General features: G+C 44.6%; 4 protein-coding genes across 4 annotated transcripts; 3 read left to right on the forward strand and 1 right to left on the reverse strand.

The window, feature by feature from the left end:
* The first annotated feature begins 918 nt into the window (after positions 1 to 918).
* BCIN_09g02510 (hypothetical protein) lies at positions 919 to 10,653 on the forward strand. Its single transcript, XM_024694997.1, has 6 exons — positions 919 to 1,806; positions 1,918 to 2,004; positions 2,450 to 2,824; positions 2,875 to 3,040; positions 3,088 to 3,834; positions 3,887 to 10,653. The coding sequence occupies exons 3-6, from the start codon at positions 2,464 to 2,466 to the stop codon at positions 10,047 to 10,049; spliced, it is 7,437 nt and encodes a 2,478-aa protein (XP_024550790.1). The 5' UTR covers positions 919 to 1,806; positions 1,918 to 2,004; positions 2,450 to 2,463; the 3' UTR covers positions 10,050 to 10,653.
* Positions 10,654 to 10,929: 276 nt separating this feature from the next.
* On the forward strand, positions 10,930 to 11,884 carry BCIN_09g02520 (hypothetical protein). The gene is made up of 2 exons (XM_024694998.1): positions 10,930 to 11,322; positions 11,387 to 11,884. Exons 1-2 carry the CDS (start codon positions 11,116 to 11,118, stop codon positions 11,543 to 11,545), a joined length of 366 nt encoding a protein of 121 aa, XP_024550791.1. The 5' UTR covers positions 10,930 to 11,115; the 3' UTR covers positions 11,546 to 11,884.
* Positions 11,885 to 11,952: 68 nt separating this feature from the next.
* BCIN_09g02530 (hypothetical protein) lies at positions 11,953 to 13,581 on the reverse strand. The gene has a single exon (XM_001554488.2). The coding sequence runs from the start codon at positions 13,229 to 13,231 to the stop codon at positions 11,978 to 11,980; it is 1,254 nt and encodes a 417-aa protein (XP_001554538.2). The 5' UTR covers positions 13,232 to 13,581; the 3' UTR covers positions 11,953 to 11,977.
* An 827-nt stretch (positions 13,582 to 14,408) lies between these two features.
* BCIN_09g02540 (hypothetical protein) lies at positions 14,409 to 17,214 on the forward strand. The gene is made up of 5 exons (XM_024694999.1): positions 14,409 to 15,127; positions 15,226 to 15,320; positions 15,374 to 15,856; positions 15,928 to 16,289; positions 16,361 to 17,214. The coding sequence occupies exons 1-5, from the start codon at positions 14,875 to 14,877 to the stop codon at positions 16,950 to 16,952; spliced, it is 1,785 nt and encodes a 594-aa protein (XP_024550792.1). The 5' UTR covers positions 14,409 to 14,874; the 3' UTR covers positions 16,953 to 17,214.
* Positions 17,215 to 17,256: the final 42 nt, after the last annotated feature.

Raw genomic sequence — 17,256 nt, forward strand, 5'->3', positions numbered from 1 at the left:
GGTGTCTCTCCTCCTGCCAATGAAGATTTGGATATCTGTCAGCATATTGAGAAATTGTGGAACAACTGACATCATCCTGTCAAATCCTTAGTTATATGGATCGCAGAAGCAAATCTAATCCAAGCACATCGCTAGGTATTTCTTTGTACATTGCCGCTACTATCACTAGCCAAGTGAAGATTCTCTCCGATGGCCTCGCAGAATTGCGGCACCGCGGTGTATATCATAGCCATACGTCTTTCGAGCTGCCACTTGATAGACATCGCTCTTGCCGATTTCCACCCCCAGATCTAAAACGAATAGGAATTGATTGCATGAACTCATGATTTCTAGACTTTCTGTGGCTTGGCGAACTCTATACTTTGGCATACTTGTTCAAACCCAATAGAAGCGGCAAGATAATGAACATGAGATGATAGAGACCTGTACTCCGCAAATTCTAGGCACAAAGAGTAACCTCGGGAAAGAGTAGCTTAGTAGCTTTTTGTCATCCAGTCGTTTCCCTTATGAAAACACTGACTTTTCCAACTGTTATAGACAAGTCAGATCCACCAAATGGCAAACTTGAAAGGAATCAGAAGGAGGTACAAACCCCATTACTGGATTGCCCCTCCAGCTCCAAGCCGACTAAAGACAAATAAAAAAACTCAGACCAACCATTACAGAAAGATTTCTGGAAAGAGGGTTTCTTGGCTCATCTATTCAAAGTAGTCAGGCTTTTCTTGTTTATTTACATGTTATGCGGTGGGTATTAGGCAAAGACAATGTGTGAAAGGTATCATGCCGATTGTTTCCCCATGCAGGCTCTTTCGAGAGATTACCTTAGCTATTTGGTGTTGGACACCCACACCATAAAGGCTAGGCTACACAGGAGTCCAGTGTTATAGACAATGCGGTTTCTTTTACAAAGAATGGATGGGTTACCACATCACTTACAGTAAAGTGGGGGAAGGGAGAGGGGAGGGGATTATCCTGAAGTATATTTACCAGGTACACTAAAAGTGAGGAGATTGAAAGGCTCTCACAGGAGCTAACCCACCTGTATAGCAAGCCATAGGAATAGGGATGCTTCGAACATCACCGTTGTAAGATCGTGGTCTACAGGTATAGCTGCCTCGAAGGCTGATAGTGTAATGCCAAATATCGGTAGGGCCCATCTGCATATCAAGCTAGAGCCTAGATCGTTGATCTCAACCGAGACCGTGGCTTCGGCTCTAGTGCTGTGGTGAAGGCAGAAGCTAGGCAACTCGACGAAAACTTGGAGATGAGATGGGTTGCTCACAGATACAGATAGTGTCTTTCTCCCTTTGCCGTTCGTGTTATTGTTTTTCATATTGGGTGTTGGCTTAAACTTCAACCTACTTCAATTTTTCGAAACATCAGCCCAGGGAACTGTCGGGGTATACACTTACATGTGATAATACTTCATCGATCAATGCTTTGCTATTTTGAGGTCTGATTCACCTCAAATTATTGTCTGCATACCAGTGGCTGTCTTTGGATGAAGCTAAGCAATGAGAACATAAGCAATATCAAATGAAGGGCAATAATTTCAACCAATTGATAGGTGGACGAGACTGTTTGGCTAAAGGCGGTCAATGCAAATCGCTGCTGAGCGGGTGCGATCGGGCAAACGGCTCACTTCAGTTACTGCAAATTCTTCCACTCGCGACTTTGAACACACAACCACAAACAAATTCCCACTTTCGACGTTTTCACCAAGAACTTCTCCTAGAATTCAAAAATTTCCGCAGCATCATCCTTGATTTTTTCCGATCCTTGGCAAAGCTACGAGAGACGTGGAAGGTAATTATCCTTTGCTTATGGGTTTCTGCGACTCTTCCGCATATCACAGTGTACTCCACTTATCCATTTTGCAAATATTTCAAGCAGCCACTGACTGAGTTTCATCAATAGTATCACAAAATTACCAAGCTTTATAACTTACGAAATATCATCCATCAGGTCTAGTTCCTTCCTCTAACAACTGGAGAACAACAAGGCGTAAGTCATTTCTGTCTTTATACATTTTTCTCATCATGTCTAGTTCCGTCTCTACTCTCTTGCTTCGGCATCAGCCAATACCTCTTTACTACATTCTTTTTAGCCATGTATTACCCCTCACATTACCAGGAACATCGTTTTACTATACTGTTTGCATTTTCTTTGCTTGTTCGCATTTCCAAAATGTTGCACTAATTTTGAGCTCTCCCTCTTCCTTTTCTTCACCATCCTCATTCAGCACCATCAATACCTGCAGTGCAGTTGACAGGTTCTAGCTGCTTGGTATAAAGATAGACCTTGTTTACTAAATCCTCAACCCGCAAAAGATTTCTTTGGAAAAGTTAACCATTCACCATTTCTCAATCATTCCATCTCTTATCGGGTGTGGTATACTTCTTTGGGGAAGCAAAACTTTATCTACGTTAACTAACCAGCTTTTTATCAGACGATTTGCTCAACATGGCGAAGAAACGCCAGAAGACTTCGCGTCCAGCACCATGTGTTGAAGATGGATCCGATTTAGAGGATGAAGATGGCAATGGTGGTATTGATTCAGACGATCAAGCACCAGGTCTTCATGATCAAAAGAGGAGAACCGATGAGAGTAAACAGTGGAACACCCTCAGCTTCGCGGAGGGAATCGACTCAAGTCTTCCTCCACTTACTACTGCCACGGAATTTATGGAGATCTTGCTTGAAAGATTGTTGAATGGGGGATTCAAAGACGTTATAAAGCACCTCAATGGTCGGCCTTTGCGCGTCGCCACCGCATGTTCCGGCACTGAAGCACCCATCCTGTTTCTGAATTCTTTTTCCGAAGGTAGTATCTCAAAAGATCTTTTTCAATTAAAGTCTAACAATGAAATCTAGGATTAAGGAAAAGAGGTCATGACTTCAGAATTGAGCATGTCTTCTCATGTGAAATTGATCCGGCTAAACAATCTTACATTCGTCGAAACTTTCATAATGTTCCTATTCTACGTGATATCACAGAAGTCTTCGAGTGGGAGGGTAACCCTGAAAAGATAGGTTTTATGTAGGTTGAAGTGTCCGAAAGTTTTGTTCTTGGTTAACATGTTATAGGACTACCGCTTTTGGTAGAACTTATGCGCTTCCAGCACCGGGTACAGTTGACGTTATCATCGTTGGTACTTCTTGCACCAGCTATTCCAATTTGAACAACCAAAAGAGTACGGACTTGGAGAGAGACCAAACTGAGTCATCGCGCACTTTCCGCGCATATGTTTTGCTTGTTAAGTATCTAAAAGCAAAGATCGCTATCAGCGAAAATGTCCTGAGTGGCCCTTTCGAGGCTATGATTAAAATGCTGGGCGATCACGGTTACATCGGTGGCTCAGCAAACCTCGACAGCAAGCATTATGGCATTCCCCAAACCCGCCAACGCGGTTATCTCATTGCCCTCCCTGAATCCTCTCTGGGACCCGATGAGATAGAAGAGTATAAACTTATAAAGACATGGAAAATATACTATGCTAACATGAAAGTCATGTGTTCGCGCCCTGCTAGCAGTGACGCTGAGCAGTGGATGGAGCCATCTGATTCAAAGGCACTCCGGTCTCAGGTCGAATTTCAAGTTGAATCACGTGCGGTCGCAAAGTGGGATACGTGCTGTGCGAGGCATTTTGATTATCGCCATGCACAGGGCTTCGGTACTTCTAAGCCTATTACCGATTGGCGCAGTGCGGGCAACTATTGTCATCCTGATAATTGGCCCCGTAATCTTAAAGGCTTTGTAGAACGTGTTCACGACGTTACTGATGTCAGCCATTTGCGTGGCATATGCCGAGGTTATGATGACCGTTACCTCAGGTAAGTTTAATACTATCATATTTATGTTGCAAATTACTGATATCATGTCCAGTCGAAACATCGATTTGTCACAAAACGTTTATGTTCAGCACGATAACGTGAAGTGCGGTCTATTGCCTTGCTTGACACCAAACGGTGTCATGTTTAATACTGCACGTGGTAGCAAGCTTACTGGTGAAGAATATCTTCGCCTCCAGGGAATTGATACTAATAGTCTTGAACTTGGTGGTATTTCTCAACAAGACTTGAGAAACCTTGCTGGCAATGCGATGACAGTCACAGTGGTTGGAAGTGTAACGACGTTCGCGCTTCTTAAGTACTTCTCAAAGCTCACTCCAGGCGATGGCGTCAAAATTCCAGCCCAGGACATAGTGAAACAGAGTTTCCGTGGCGGAGAAGACATGCTCAACTCATATGAAGATATTACGGTTGTTCGGCGGCCTTTGACTTTTGGAGAATGTGTTCATCTCGTCGAGTCTTCTGCAAAATACTGCTATTGCGAAGCACAAACTGATATATCACGATCGTCAATTGTCAAATGCAAGAACTGTGGGCATGTTTCATGTACTAACTGTGGGATTAAGCCGCGTCATGCCTATGAGCCTTTGGATCTCTACATTGGCCCTCGAGGTACCAAGGGTATTACTCCTCGTATTTCGCCTTCGTCCATCGAGTTCAATATTGCTGAACGTCTGCCAATGATGGTTTCAATATCAGGGTTGTTCGCCTCGGACTGCCAAGTGTTATCGATTCTCGAAGAAGTTGCTACTGGTGACATTGATCATAATCAGTGGGCTGCCTTGCGTAATTCTTTTTTAAATTGCCTACAATCCATAGTCAAGTTTCAGAAGCCGGTCCGATCTTTTGCTTGGAATTTTACATGGCTTTCGGAGCACGCCAGATTGGAGTTATCTCTTAGCAACGACAAGATTCAATGGGTTCTGTACGCTTTGCCACCTCCTACGGCGGCTGTTAACAGTTCGTTGAGGAGATATCTTACAAAATTTCCTCTCGCAAGAACAGTCCCTATTAACGCGTCTGATGACAGCTCAAGAACCATATTCGATTGCACATGGCAGATATGGCAGCCAAAGATTCGCACCGCTCAGGCGACTATCAGCTATGGAGGCGACCTCATTTCGACTTACGAAAGCTCAATCGATCTTCCTGCCTGGAAAGGAGATTTTATATTCTCAAAGAAAACCATCCAGGTCCTAGATGATCATCCCGCGTTCGGGGAAATCAATGGTGTTTATATAGCGCATCCGGAATGTCAACAGGCTTTTAATAGCTACCATTCCAAGAATGGCACTGCCGGAGGAGATAATCAAATACATTTTTTCTTCGATCATGAAGGAGGCACAGGGGACTGGAACAAGCATGGGTTTGTCTTCACTTACGATCAAACACGCAAAGAATTTGGAGTATGCAGACAAATCATTGCTTCGCTTTGCACCTCGTGGGAACAGCCCATAGCAAAAAAACTTAATGGTGCTACTTATCAATATGGAGATACCGTGTACAAAAGTCTTCCCTTGCTAAAAGAAGGAATGAGTGAAGTTGTCGAGATTACCTCCTTTGGGAGCTGGACCACAACACCCGAAATCATCAGTCCTATGGCTACCAAGTTGTCTGACCGATCTTCTATGGTTGTCTACGAAAAGTTCAACTCACTTAATCCAAAGCTTCTTCTCGAGACTGATTGCAAAAACATGCTTAGTGCATTTTCTTGCAAAGCATATACGAATGTTATACCTCCTTATTGGGAACCAGATCATTGGATCAACGTCACTAAGCAAAATGGTACCCAATTTTTTAAGGGCTGTTACCATCTGTTAGCTCGTGGCTTGGTTACTCCAGGAATCGATGAGGCCGATCCGCCTTGGATTCCATGCAACAAACAAGGCGACTCTTCATGTCGGTGCGACGATTGTGCACCACCCAAGCCAGATATGCTATGGCATTTGAAGAGAAGCGGGCAAAGAATTCAGCAAACCCCATTCGAAAATCCACCAGCAGCTGCGATCTTTGAGACTTTAACAAAGAATGCGCCGCCGTCAATGCAGCAATGGGTCAGATTCCTCAGGAAAGATGCCTTCTTTCAATTCGAGTATCAATTCCTTATCTGTCCCGCGGTTTTGTGTCATCAAGCAGCTGCGCTTCTTAATTTGTTTCCACGCCCAGAGATTCCTGTGCACCTCTCGTGGCGTTTCCTTCCTGGAGCTTGGGGAAGCAGTAAATTACCAACGCGAATGTTTTCATATTTCAATACAGAAACCTTAAAGATGTCAGAACAGCCAATTACATTTGTTCCAGGAAAGAAGCTCCGCAATGAGCAACTCAAAACTCTGACATGGATGGTAAAGCAAGAGAGGTGCCCACCGTCTTTCATGGAGAGAGAAATTGTTGAAATTTGTCAAAATGACTTGGCATTCAGACTTGAAGGCCGAGCTTCTCGAATAGTAAAACACCGTGCTGGACTAATTGCTGCTGCCGTTGGATATGGCAAGACGGTTCTTACTTTTGCTTTAATGGGCAGGCAGCGTCGTATGGATCGCCTATGGGCCAACAACCCTAATATCAATGGTCAAATTCATGTCAAAGCAACGCTGGTTTTGGTTCCAACGCATCTGACTATACAGTGGCGAGATGAGGGATGCTCGTTCATTGGTTATGATGCTAAGGATGATGCAAGAATTATAACACTCAGATCATTTACAGACGTTAGGGCTCTGACTGTTGAAGATGTTCGGAGAGCAGAGCTAGTAATTTGCAGCTCTGCCTTGTTCGATAATGAAGGATACTTGAAACTCATGGCGAAGAACGCTGGAGTTGTTAATTTGGCCAAAGGCGCGACTGACAGAGCCAAGGAAGCTTGGTATCTTAATGCTCAGAAAGAGAGACGGGAGCTCTTGGCGTATCTTTTGGAAAGGCTCCCAATGGAAGTAGATGAGAACGACAAAGCAGCTCCTGCCCGAAACGCTAAAATTATCAAGAACTTCAACAAGAAGACTTTTCAGAAATACAAGAAAAATGTTGCGGATGCTGGGGTTAATGAGCCACATATTCCTTCAATGCGGCGTAAGGGCGCAGAACTTGTTAAATATCTCATGGAGGAAGCCAAGAAGGATTTCAAGGGCAAGGGCAAACCCAGAACTAATGTCTTGATTGATGAGGCAGATGCTGAGAAGACGTTCGAGTTCCACTACTTTGAAGATGATTGTGTTGATGGCCTTACTGGGGTATGTTTGTCAGATTTTGCCTGGTCTCGGTGCGTCATAGATGAAGTTGGCTACATAACCCGCAGGAATATGCAGGTGGCTATATATTCACTGACAGCTCAATCCCGGTGGGCCTTGTCAGCAACACCTGATATTGTTGATTTCAAATCGACTTCAAGAATTGCCCGGTGCCTTGGTATTAATCTCGGTGTCGACGACCAGGAGACACTCCGCAATGATAAGAATTTGACTAGCGCGGAAAGGTTTTTATCCTATGGACCTGACGCATCGGCAACCTGGCATTCTCAAAGACTCCAAGTTGCTCAAGATTTTTGCGATACTTTCATCCGCTACGACGCGAAAAAGGGAAATGGACAATACAATCGCCTTCACCGTTTCACTGTAATGCCGTTTGCCACAGCACAGTTGGCATGTTACCTCATCATGAGAGCCGACGTTATTAACAAGAGCTACATGATGCCAAGAGCTAAAGCTAACACCATTCGAAGTTCGGTCAAATTGGAAATCTCAAAAGTTTATGGTAAGGATACAGACGGTCGACTGAGATTAACCAAAGCCGCATCATTCTTCCCGGAGCACGCTAGAAAGGATACAAAATATAAACTTAAGACTATCAAAGACTTGAAAGCAGCCGCGCTCAATGAAATCAATGCTTCGAAAAACTATTTGCGCCAACAGATGGAGCTACTCGATTATTTGGTGACAGAGAAATTAGTCTTCAAGGATGCCCAACTGGTTCTTAGATATAGGAACTGGGAAACTCAAGTTTTAGCCGGATATCGTTACCCCGACCCCGACGCTCTTCTTGATATCCTCCAAGTTGTCAAAGGCGTTCGAAGGACAAAGTCTAGTAAGACCAAAGATGACTTTTACTATGAAAATCCTGGTCCTGCTTATGGTCGCCGTCTCTGGCCTTCTCAAACTGAGACAATCATGCACAACGGTCGCAAAACGCTTGGTCTAATTGCCGAATTTAAGATAGGGCTCATCGAATTAAACAAAACTGCTATGGACCTTATGCAATTTAGAGCGGATTATCGCTATTATAGGTCTGTGGGGCAGATTGACCAAGCTGGTAGCGTAACACCTGCAGGAAGTCTCACTTGTAACTGTTGCAACAAGAGTACACCTTTGTACGAAGCAGTCATTCAAGGTAGCTGTGGCCATATCCTATGTAGGAAATGCAACGAAACCTCATCGGAAGGCAATTGCCCAATTGAACACTGTGCTGCGCAATCACTAGATGACCAAAAGTACTTGGCGTCATCCTTATATTCTTCGGCTGGAAAATTTCCCGAGCGCAAAGAACCAGGAACTAAACCCGACGAGCTTTCACTATTCTGGAATAACCCAAGTGTTCGAGTCGACAAGCTGACAGCTATGCGGTCGATCTTCTGGAAGCACGATGACGGCAAGAATAAATTCATTGTATTCAGTCCCCTACCAGAGTACTTGCTCATTGCTCAGCAAATGATGGAAGCTGATGGTGTTCCTTGTATCAACCTGAAGGGCAAGAAGAAGGATGTCGCTGACTATCTTGAAAACTTCAAGCAAAATAGAGGCATGCGATTCAGGGATGACAAAAAACAGGCCAAGCCCAGAACACCTGCACAAATCAAAGCGGCAGAAACTAGAGCTGCAAAAGCAAAAGCGGTAAAGGCTACAAAGGCTACAAAGGCTGCGGAAGTGACCGGTGTCCCAGTTGATGCTGATGCTATTTCTGGTGGTGCGGCACCGGCTTCTTTTGAGCTAAGCATTCGGGTTAATCCAAATTCTCAAATCCCCCAAAAGAGAAAGAGGAAAGCTATGGCTACAAAAGGTAAAGCTGCAGAAGTTGAAGTAGAATCTGTTGGTATTGCACCAGTCGATAGTGACACTACTCCGGTCGAATTCACGCCAGCTTCTGTCGAGACAAACATTCAGGTCAAACCAGCCTTTCAAGGGCCCCAAAAAAGAAAAAGAAATGATTCTGTCGACAACACTCTAATGGATCCGGTTTCCAAAGTTCGCCGTGTTACCTTACCAGATTCAGTTGATCCAACGCCAGTTGCTTCAGAGTCCACACTTGTTTCAGATTCTCAAGGTGCTTCGGTCGGCCACGACGACGTGGTGAGCAGTACACATGCCGATCTTGAGACCGAGCGGAGAGCTGAGCTTGATACTGCTTTTAATTCCGATCCTCCTGCGCCAATTGCAACACAAACCCCTTACTCAACTCATCTTGTGCCAAATATAACAATACAGCCCCAATTAAACGCTGAGGATTATATGATTACGACTAAATTGGGACATGAGGTTGATCATGCTGGAAATATTATTTACGCGGATCAGGATAACCCTATTCAAGCTCGTGAACTCATTGATGATGAAAATGCAGCTTATGATGCTCCTCCGCCCTCATTCCCTGTCTCAAATCCTACTCGATCTGCGAAAGAGACAAAAAGGGCTATAAAGGCATGGATAGCTGGCAACGAGAAGATGATTCAATATCCACCACTTAATTCTTCTGAGCTCGAAGACATTAAGGAAGCCGCTGCTCCTGAAGCCCGCATACGTAATGCTCTCGCAGACGATGTGCCTGTAGATTGGACTCGCGTTGGCAAGGAGGCGTTTGATCCTGAAGACTTTGCTGAGAACCCTGATCCCACCGCTCGTATCTTGTTTCTCGACATTGCCGACGAGTCTGCTGCCGGATCCAATTTAACTGTCGCTCAGCACATCATCTTCTTGACTCCTTACTTTGCCGAAAAGCAAAAGTACAATTCTTCAATGACTCAGGCAATGGGTCGTGCAATTCGTCAAGGTCAAGCACCAGGTAGCACTGTGACTGTTCATCATCTACTTGTTCAGGATTCTGTCGAGACTGATATTGCTTTTCAACTTATGGATGATCAATTTCCAGGAAGGATCAATGCAACGCATTTACTTTCTAAACATAAATCTAACATTGAACCTGCCTTTTTCAACAGATAGGCTAAGCTGTTAGGCTCATGTTGTTTCTGCACGGTCTCTCTCTTCGTCGACCATGTTCAAACTGCAAATCTGCTATACAATACCGGCTAGTGTATGCTCTAACATATGTGTACGAACGCTATTTACTCAGTCTGTATACCTCAGAGTTCAAGTCTTACTCACTCACTTCCTTTGGTCAAGCTACATAAGGGATACATGGATTTAGATCGAGTAGATCATTCAAAATTACACGAGAGAATTTTTCATTCGAGGTGGCTACTTTCGAGATTTTCATTTCATTTATTACTCGCAAGGGATTGGTTGATTGTTTCACAGGTTGCAGTAGTGAGGGCGGTAGTAATCACTTCAGTGTTCTTCAAAAAGAGGAGTTTGTCTTTCAAATGTAGTAGATAGTATGAATTCTCAGATTAGTATTAGTCAGTTTTGTCTTCGACGTATGTCGTGGACTAATGTTCAGATATCTCGTTTCTAGACGATGAGAAAGGATACTCATTTCATTTGTTTTTAGCTATTACGAGACTTCTTCCAGTCGCATAAATGCTTCCAACAGAAATAGAATAAGAATCATGGATTTTTATATTAAATAGAACCGACTAACTTTACAAATGTGAATCTTGTCCTTGAAGTGATGTGATATGAGGTGATTCGGTTTGTGATATAACATATGATGCTCACTTGGACCGCTAACTAGACTATTCCGTCACCATGATGGAATTCGGGAAGCAAAGTAATTTAGTATGTTCTAGACCAAATGTCCAGAGGAAGAGAAAATAACAAGGGCGATTAACCACTCTGCATATTTATACTCTCATGGCCTGACAAATGGAGATGGACATAAACATTCATAGTGCTTGCCATGTTATATGATCTTGGGTATTGTGATTATTTGGGCCAACTTCGTTTAGTATCAGAAACGAGGCATATTTTTCCATCCCGTGCTCGCCAGCCTTTTTTCCGCCTGTCCCCAAAACATTATTCTCCATGTTTCCATGCACGTGTGAGAACTCTCTGATATAGATTTCGATGCTTCGGGGGAGGTGGGGAGGGGTTCTCTTCAAAGGAAATTATGCAGGAGATCAGACATGAGCATAATTGGAAACAGGCAAGCAAATACATTACGATACATAAGGTCAGCCAACACGTTCCTACGAAAGCAAGTAAAATACACAGTTCATCGAAAACAAATACTCCGAACTGTACAACAATCAAATTCAATACCATCAATCTCCTCTCCGCCCACAACCAGAAATTCCAAAGACCTCCTTTTTTTTTCGTATGTAACTAGTTACCCTGGGTCAAAACCTCCATCACTTGAGCACTGCTAATTTTCAAACCAGTCCACAATCCAGCGAACTCAAATATGCGTTGTCCTTTTTGCGAGTTTAACAACTTCACTGAGAATGAGATCTGCAATGAATCCAAAGCCTATCTTCCGGCAGATCCGATCGTTGAGAGGGTCAGTATCACCGGGTACCCCGACAATATTGCGAAGATAAAACACGAGGGGAAAGTGGAAATGGGGAAAGATCCTTCCAGGTCGGATGCAGAGAGAGCGAAAGCTAAAAAATGCATGGTGGTAAACATTAATCATTTTGGGTCGGTCGTCTCCGTTGTTCTCAACGAGAAGTATGTGAGAGTTTCCGCGGCACATGAGGATGCTAGCCGTCCGGGGAGATACGAACCTGTTCAGAAGGCCGAGTTGTGGAAAGCTCCCGGAGCGTAGATTTGAGACATGGCACAAAGTCTGGAGGCCGATGCTGCTGGGTTGCCACATGAGATGGTGGAAGATATGGGGATAGGAGACGATTGGGAGAGAAATGAGGATGAGATGCGGAATGGAGAATAGGTGAAAGTTTTGGTTGCTGAATGAGAGTTTTCGTCTTGAATCTTGATAGATAATCAATGTTGGATGTTGATTATGACTCTGACTACTTTCTTCTCTTCAAATTTTCTCTCTCTTCCACGCTCAGCTTGTTGAATTCTGCCACTATCGTCTCATTTTCAGCAAGCTTTTCCTCTGCCACCTTGGCTCTGTCCTCTGCCGTCTTTATCCTATCCTCGATCGCCTTCTTTTCTGCTTCTATCTTCTCTATGCCTTCTCTGTTGCGTTTCGCAATATCTTCACAATCCCAAGGTTTCTCTTCTGCACGATAATGGGGATAACTTGGCTGGGTCCAATAAAACTCTCTATCGTTTGTTTTCCATTTAGGATTACGATGGACCCCGGTTTTGTCTTCATAGGCGTCGTAAAAAATATTGTAAAAACTTTTCCATAGAGTCATCTCTTCTTCCGAGGGCAGTGCGTTTCTCCTTCCTAACGCTTCTATGACCGCGTTGCCCCAGCCACTCATTTGGACCCTAGTCAGTTGTCTCCATTCCCACCATACTGGAAGATACCCCCCACGCTCCCAGTCGATGATCCCACTAATATGGTTATCTTTCACAATGATATTCTGCGCGTTTAGATCCCCATGCGAGAGCACAAAAGGTCCTTCAGGCTTGACACAGAGGCCATATTTTTCCTTTAGAATGCCCTTTTTAGATTTATCCTTAATGTGCGGTTCCACTCCAGCCCACCATTTGTCCACATCAGACGTCCAAAAATGTGGGGGATGTTGAGGATTGAATTTCTTATCTCTTACCGGATCACCACCTGGAGCTTCTAGTTTATCTGATGTAAATGAACGTAGTTCCACAAGATAATCCGCGGCTTCTTCAGCAAGGACTAATAAATCTGCGCGTGTAATTCCATCGTAAAACATATTATACAACGATTCACCCGGAATCCTCTTCATAAAAAAGAAATGACTTTCACTATCCGTCCAATGCTTCACATATTTAACCACAGGGATCTTTGAGTTTGCCTCCAAGAAACGTGTTATTGCATATTCAGGGCCTAGCCAGCTTTGTTCCCCCCATATCTCTTCTTCAATGGCCAGCTCTTTCAAAAGGTATTCTTCACCAATTGACCATACACCCCTAGTTCCGGCTTCGTACATAATATTAACATGGCTGAGGTAGTAGCAACCCCACGCGTGATAAGCGGTATATCCGCAATTAATGCATAACAAGAGATCCTGATTTCTGGGACGTTTCGCATAGTGCTCTTTCGCCTCTTCGTCCGTGGTCCCTCTAAAGGGTGCATACTTTACTACCGTATTCTTTCCTTTGGTGGTGATCATTGCCACTTTCCTGCATGTATTGATGTGAGGGGCTTGGAGTGAATCGAGGCTCGGGCTTCAATATGAAGATTTGATAGTGATATGTCCGACTACAACAGTCTATAATAGATAAATAACACTTGGATATAGAGTGTGGGAAAAAGGGAATCACACAAACACGTTCAAAGGATAATGAAGAAATGTTTTATGTAACCTCACTATGTAGAATAACGTTGAACAATGAAATGGAAACGATCTCAATGCATCGAACGGGAAGAACAAAGGAGATGGAGGAGATCTCGATTGGAATGAACATTAACCGAGTGCGGACACACTTTTGATTTTGTTGCATATGAATAATAAAGGAGACCTTGGGATCTATCATAGAAGAAAGAATCTTGAGTCGGTTGTGCCGCGATGCGCATGAACATGTGTAGGCACACTTGTAGGGTTTCGAGTTAGGTCGACAATCTTCAATCTGAAAGAAGAACTCATAGTATCCAATAGATAGCTAGTGGTAAGATGAGTCGGTAGCCGAGAAGCACAGTTTTCTGCGATAGAATAGGTCAATCGTATCCGTCTCTTTGTTGATGATGGATTTGATGGTTATGATCTATCAAGAAAATTGTGCAAGGGACTCGGGTATGATTTGATCAAGGTTTGGAGCTTGGGTTGTGTCATGTGCATTCTTCACCAGAGTAGCTCAAATATCACAATACTTCCTGCAGCTTCATTGTTGTATTTTGTGAGACGTGGACATGTACATATGTTTTGGGCCCTGCTTTGAGACTTCCTTGGACAGGCAGGATTGGCATTAAGCTGATGCGATACCATCGCAGTGACTAACATCGAGGATGAATGAAAGCTACAGCTTTGGAAGTAGAAGATTCCGTATGAAAGGATCGAGAAAGCAACTTTACTGTGCACGCCCACGGCTCTATGCTGATGGCGAAACAGGAAATGGAACGGTTTTTTATCACAACACTAGATGTGAAGAGTCGGTAGAGGAAGTAGCAAACAAGTCAAAGCCTTGAATGTTCTTAGATGATACCTTTGAGGAAATCATGATATGGCGATGCCGTGAAAAGAAGGGGTTGGCTGATGACCTTCTCATGAGGAAAGAGAGGTCGCGTTGCCTTCCCTATGTAAGATCTTACCTTCGGAAAGCAGTAGAGATGAAGCTTCATAGATCCATCTCGAGTACCGCTGGTCTCTAAATCCATTCCATGCATCTACAAATCATCTACATGACGACGTATTGATGATATTGACGTTGTGTTGATGATGAAACGGACATGGGAAATGCAAGATTCCGGCTTAGAAATATCCGTCCCGCTCGAGAGCCCCTGATCGATTGCGGGTCTCGGCTGCCGGGCGTGATATACACTCTTACCAATCACCCTGAACTCTTCTCCATTCCTCATTTTCCATGAATATTCGTGATTCTTCCTGTATCGACGGGACTGTGTAGACTTTCATCGACGCAAGCATCAAAACGAGGCCAGCTCCAAGACAAAGAGGCTGTGGTTCATCGTTGTCGTTGAAAGCAAGATTACCATACGAAATCGAGGTGGTGGCGAGCTGACTCATCAAGAAACCCGCCCACCAGTCCGCCGTTGCGATCTACGCTTGAAGATAACACAAACAGATAAGGGAACGTCGAGATGGGAGGAAATGGGATTGCGGGAAAACGCCACGGGAATGGGATAAGCAATGAGCGAACTTCGTTGCTCGGGCATAGAGAGAGTAGAGATCGAGTTGATGGAGACGAAGATACATTGACAGGCGGCCAAAGTGGGGGAGAGGATGCTATCAGCAATGATGAAGAAGAGAACGAGGATAAAGCAAATCAACAGGTTGGGAAGTTGAGAGCTATATTGATCAGTATCAGTGTATTTGGCCTGGTATTTCTTCAAGGTGAATTGCTCTCGTATATCTCCGAGAATCTTTGATGGGAGATGGATGATCTCTCTCTCGGACTTAACTTAACATGCTGACACGAATTATACCAATAGCTTCAAACATGTCCGGAATATCCACCACACAGTCCAAAATAGCAGAAGATCTCGATGCATTTGCTGAAGCAAGTTGGTTTACATCTACCTACCTCGTGAGTCACCCTTCCCATCATCAGATGATCACGCGCTTACATCTAGCCTTCAGATCGCCTTGTCTTCCATGTCACCCGTCGCCGCTCGTTTAGCCCAGATCTTCTCTCCGAGAAATTGTATCTTAACAGCCGCACTCCTCTTTTCAATCGGGGGCGTCGTCACATCCCAAGCTCCAGATCTCAAGACCTTCCTCATCGGAAGAGCCATAAGTGGGATTGGTGGTGCGGGTATCATGACGATTAGTTTCATCTTGATACTAGAACTCACCACCAAAAAGCGAAGAGGTATTTTCATCGGGCTTGCAAATTCCGGATTTACCGTGGGTGTTTCCCTCGGTGCAGTGGTCTGGGGAGCTTTGTTGCCCGCTGTAGGCTGGAGAGCTCTGTTCCTGTTTCAGTCACCTCTTGCTATCCTTTCGGGAATAGGGATCTATTTCAGTATCCCGAAGAGTTTTACATCTGGACAGAAAAGTATTGATGGTGCATCGATCACTTCCAAACTTGCCAAGATTGATTATCTCGGATCGCTTTTTCTTGTAAGTACTAACTCCTACTCATCACACTGTACCTATGAGCATGGGACTAGGACTCGCGCTAAAACCTCCAGGTAACAACCATAATTCTCTTCCTCTACGGCCTCTCTTCACCCCACATCGAACGACTACCTATCCTCTGCTCTCTCCTCACCCTCATCCTCTTCCTCTACATCGAGCTCAAAATCGCCGTTGACCCCATCATACCCATTGCCGTTTTGAAATCGCGCGGCGCCCTCCTCTCCTGTATTTCTCAACTGGGAACCATGGCCGCACGATGGACCATCTTATTCTACACGCCCGTCTACGCAATTTCTATTCGCGGCTGGTCGCCCGCCTCCGCTGGCTCTATCCTCATCCCTACCAATCTAGGCTTTGCCCTAGGCGGCATCGCAGCCGGCGCATTCCACATCAAACGCGCAGGGAGTTTCTGGCTGTATGTCTCCCTTCATCCCTCTATAAACCAAAAAAAGAAGAGAAAAAAAAAACTAACTCACCACCCCTTAGACCCTCCCTCGCCTCCCTCCTCCTCTTCTCCACCACCCTCCTCTTCTTCTCGCAGCTCTCCACTCCCACAACCCCCACTCCCCTATACCTCCTCCTCGCCCTCCTCAACGGCCTCTGCATCGGCTCCGCTCTAAACTACACCCTCGCACACCTTCTGCACCTCACTCCCCCCTCCACACACTTCATCTCCACTTCTCTCCTAACCACCTTTCGCGGATTCGCCGGCTCCTTCGGCTCCGCCATCGGCGGCGGCGCCTTCATCCGCGTTCTGCAATCGCAACTCCAAGAAGGATTTTCACGGAATGGCGGGTTAGAAGGAAGAGAAGAATTGGTGAGGAAGTTACTAGGTAGTCCGGCTCTGGTGGGTCAGTTGCATGGAGTGGAGAGAGATGTTGTGGTGGCGGCTTATGGAGAGGGGTTTCGGGTGTTGTGGATGGGGGCTGCGGTGGTGGCGTTTCTGATGGTGGCCGTGCAGGCTGCGACGGGATGGGAAGGGGGAGTTGATGCGGGGGAGGGGGATAGATTGGAGGTGGGAAATGGGTTGGGTGTTGAGAATGAGGTGTGGGAAGAGGGAATGGAGGAGGGTGTTTAGTGGTTTTTTTTTTTTTTTTTTTTTTTTTTTTCGTTGGTTAGTTTGCTGGTGGAATGAGGGTTGTTGTGTGAGGATGGAGTTTGTATATAGATAGATAAATAGATAGATAGATAGTTTAGGTGAGAGGTGTGTATAGACATAACGGATCGATCTGCATGCAATATAGAAGTAAGTAAGTATATAGATTGTATGATAATAACCTTATTATAGTTATAGTAATATCTCATACGCTAATACCTTGTCTAATGTAAATACTATTTGAGAGATCTAATATGTACTGATAATTCAAATCGTTTTATTCCTC

Source organism: Botrytis cinerea, chromosome 9, assembly GCF_000143535.2.
Source record: "Botrytis cinerea B05.10 chromosome 9, complete sequence".
Taxonomy (NCBI): domain Eukaryota; kingdom Fungi; phylum Ascomycota; class Leotiomycetes; order Helotiales; family Sclerotiniaceae; genus Botrytis; species Botrytis cinerea.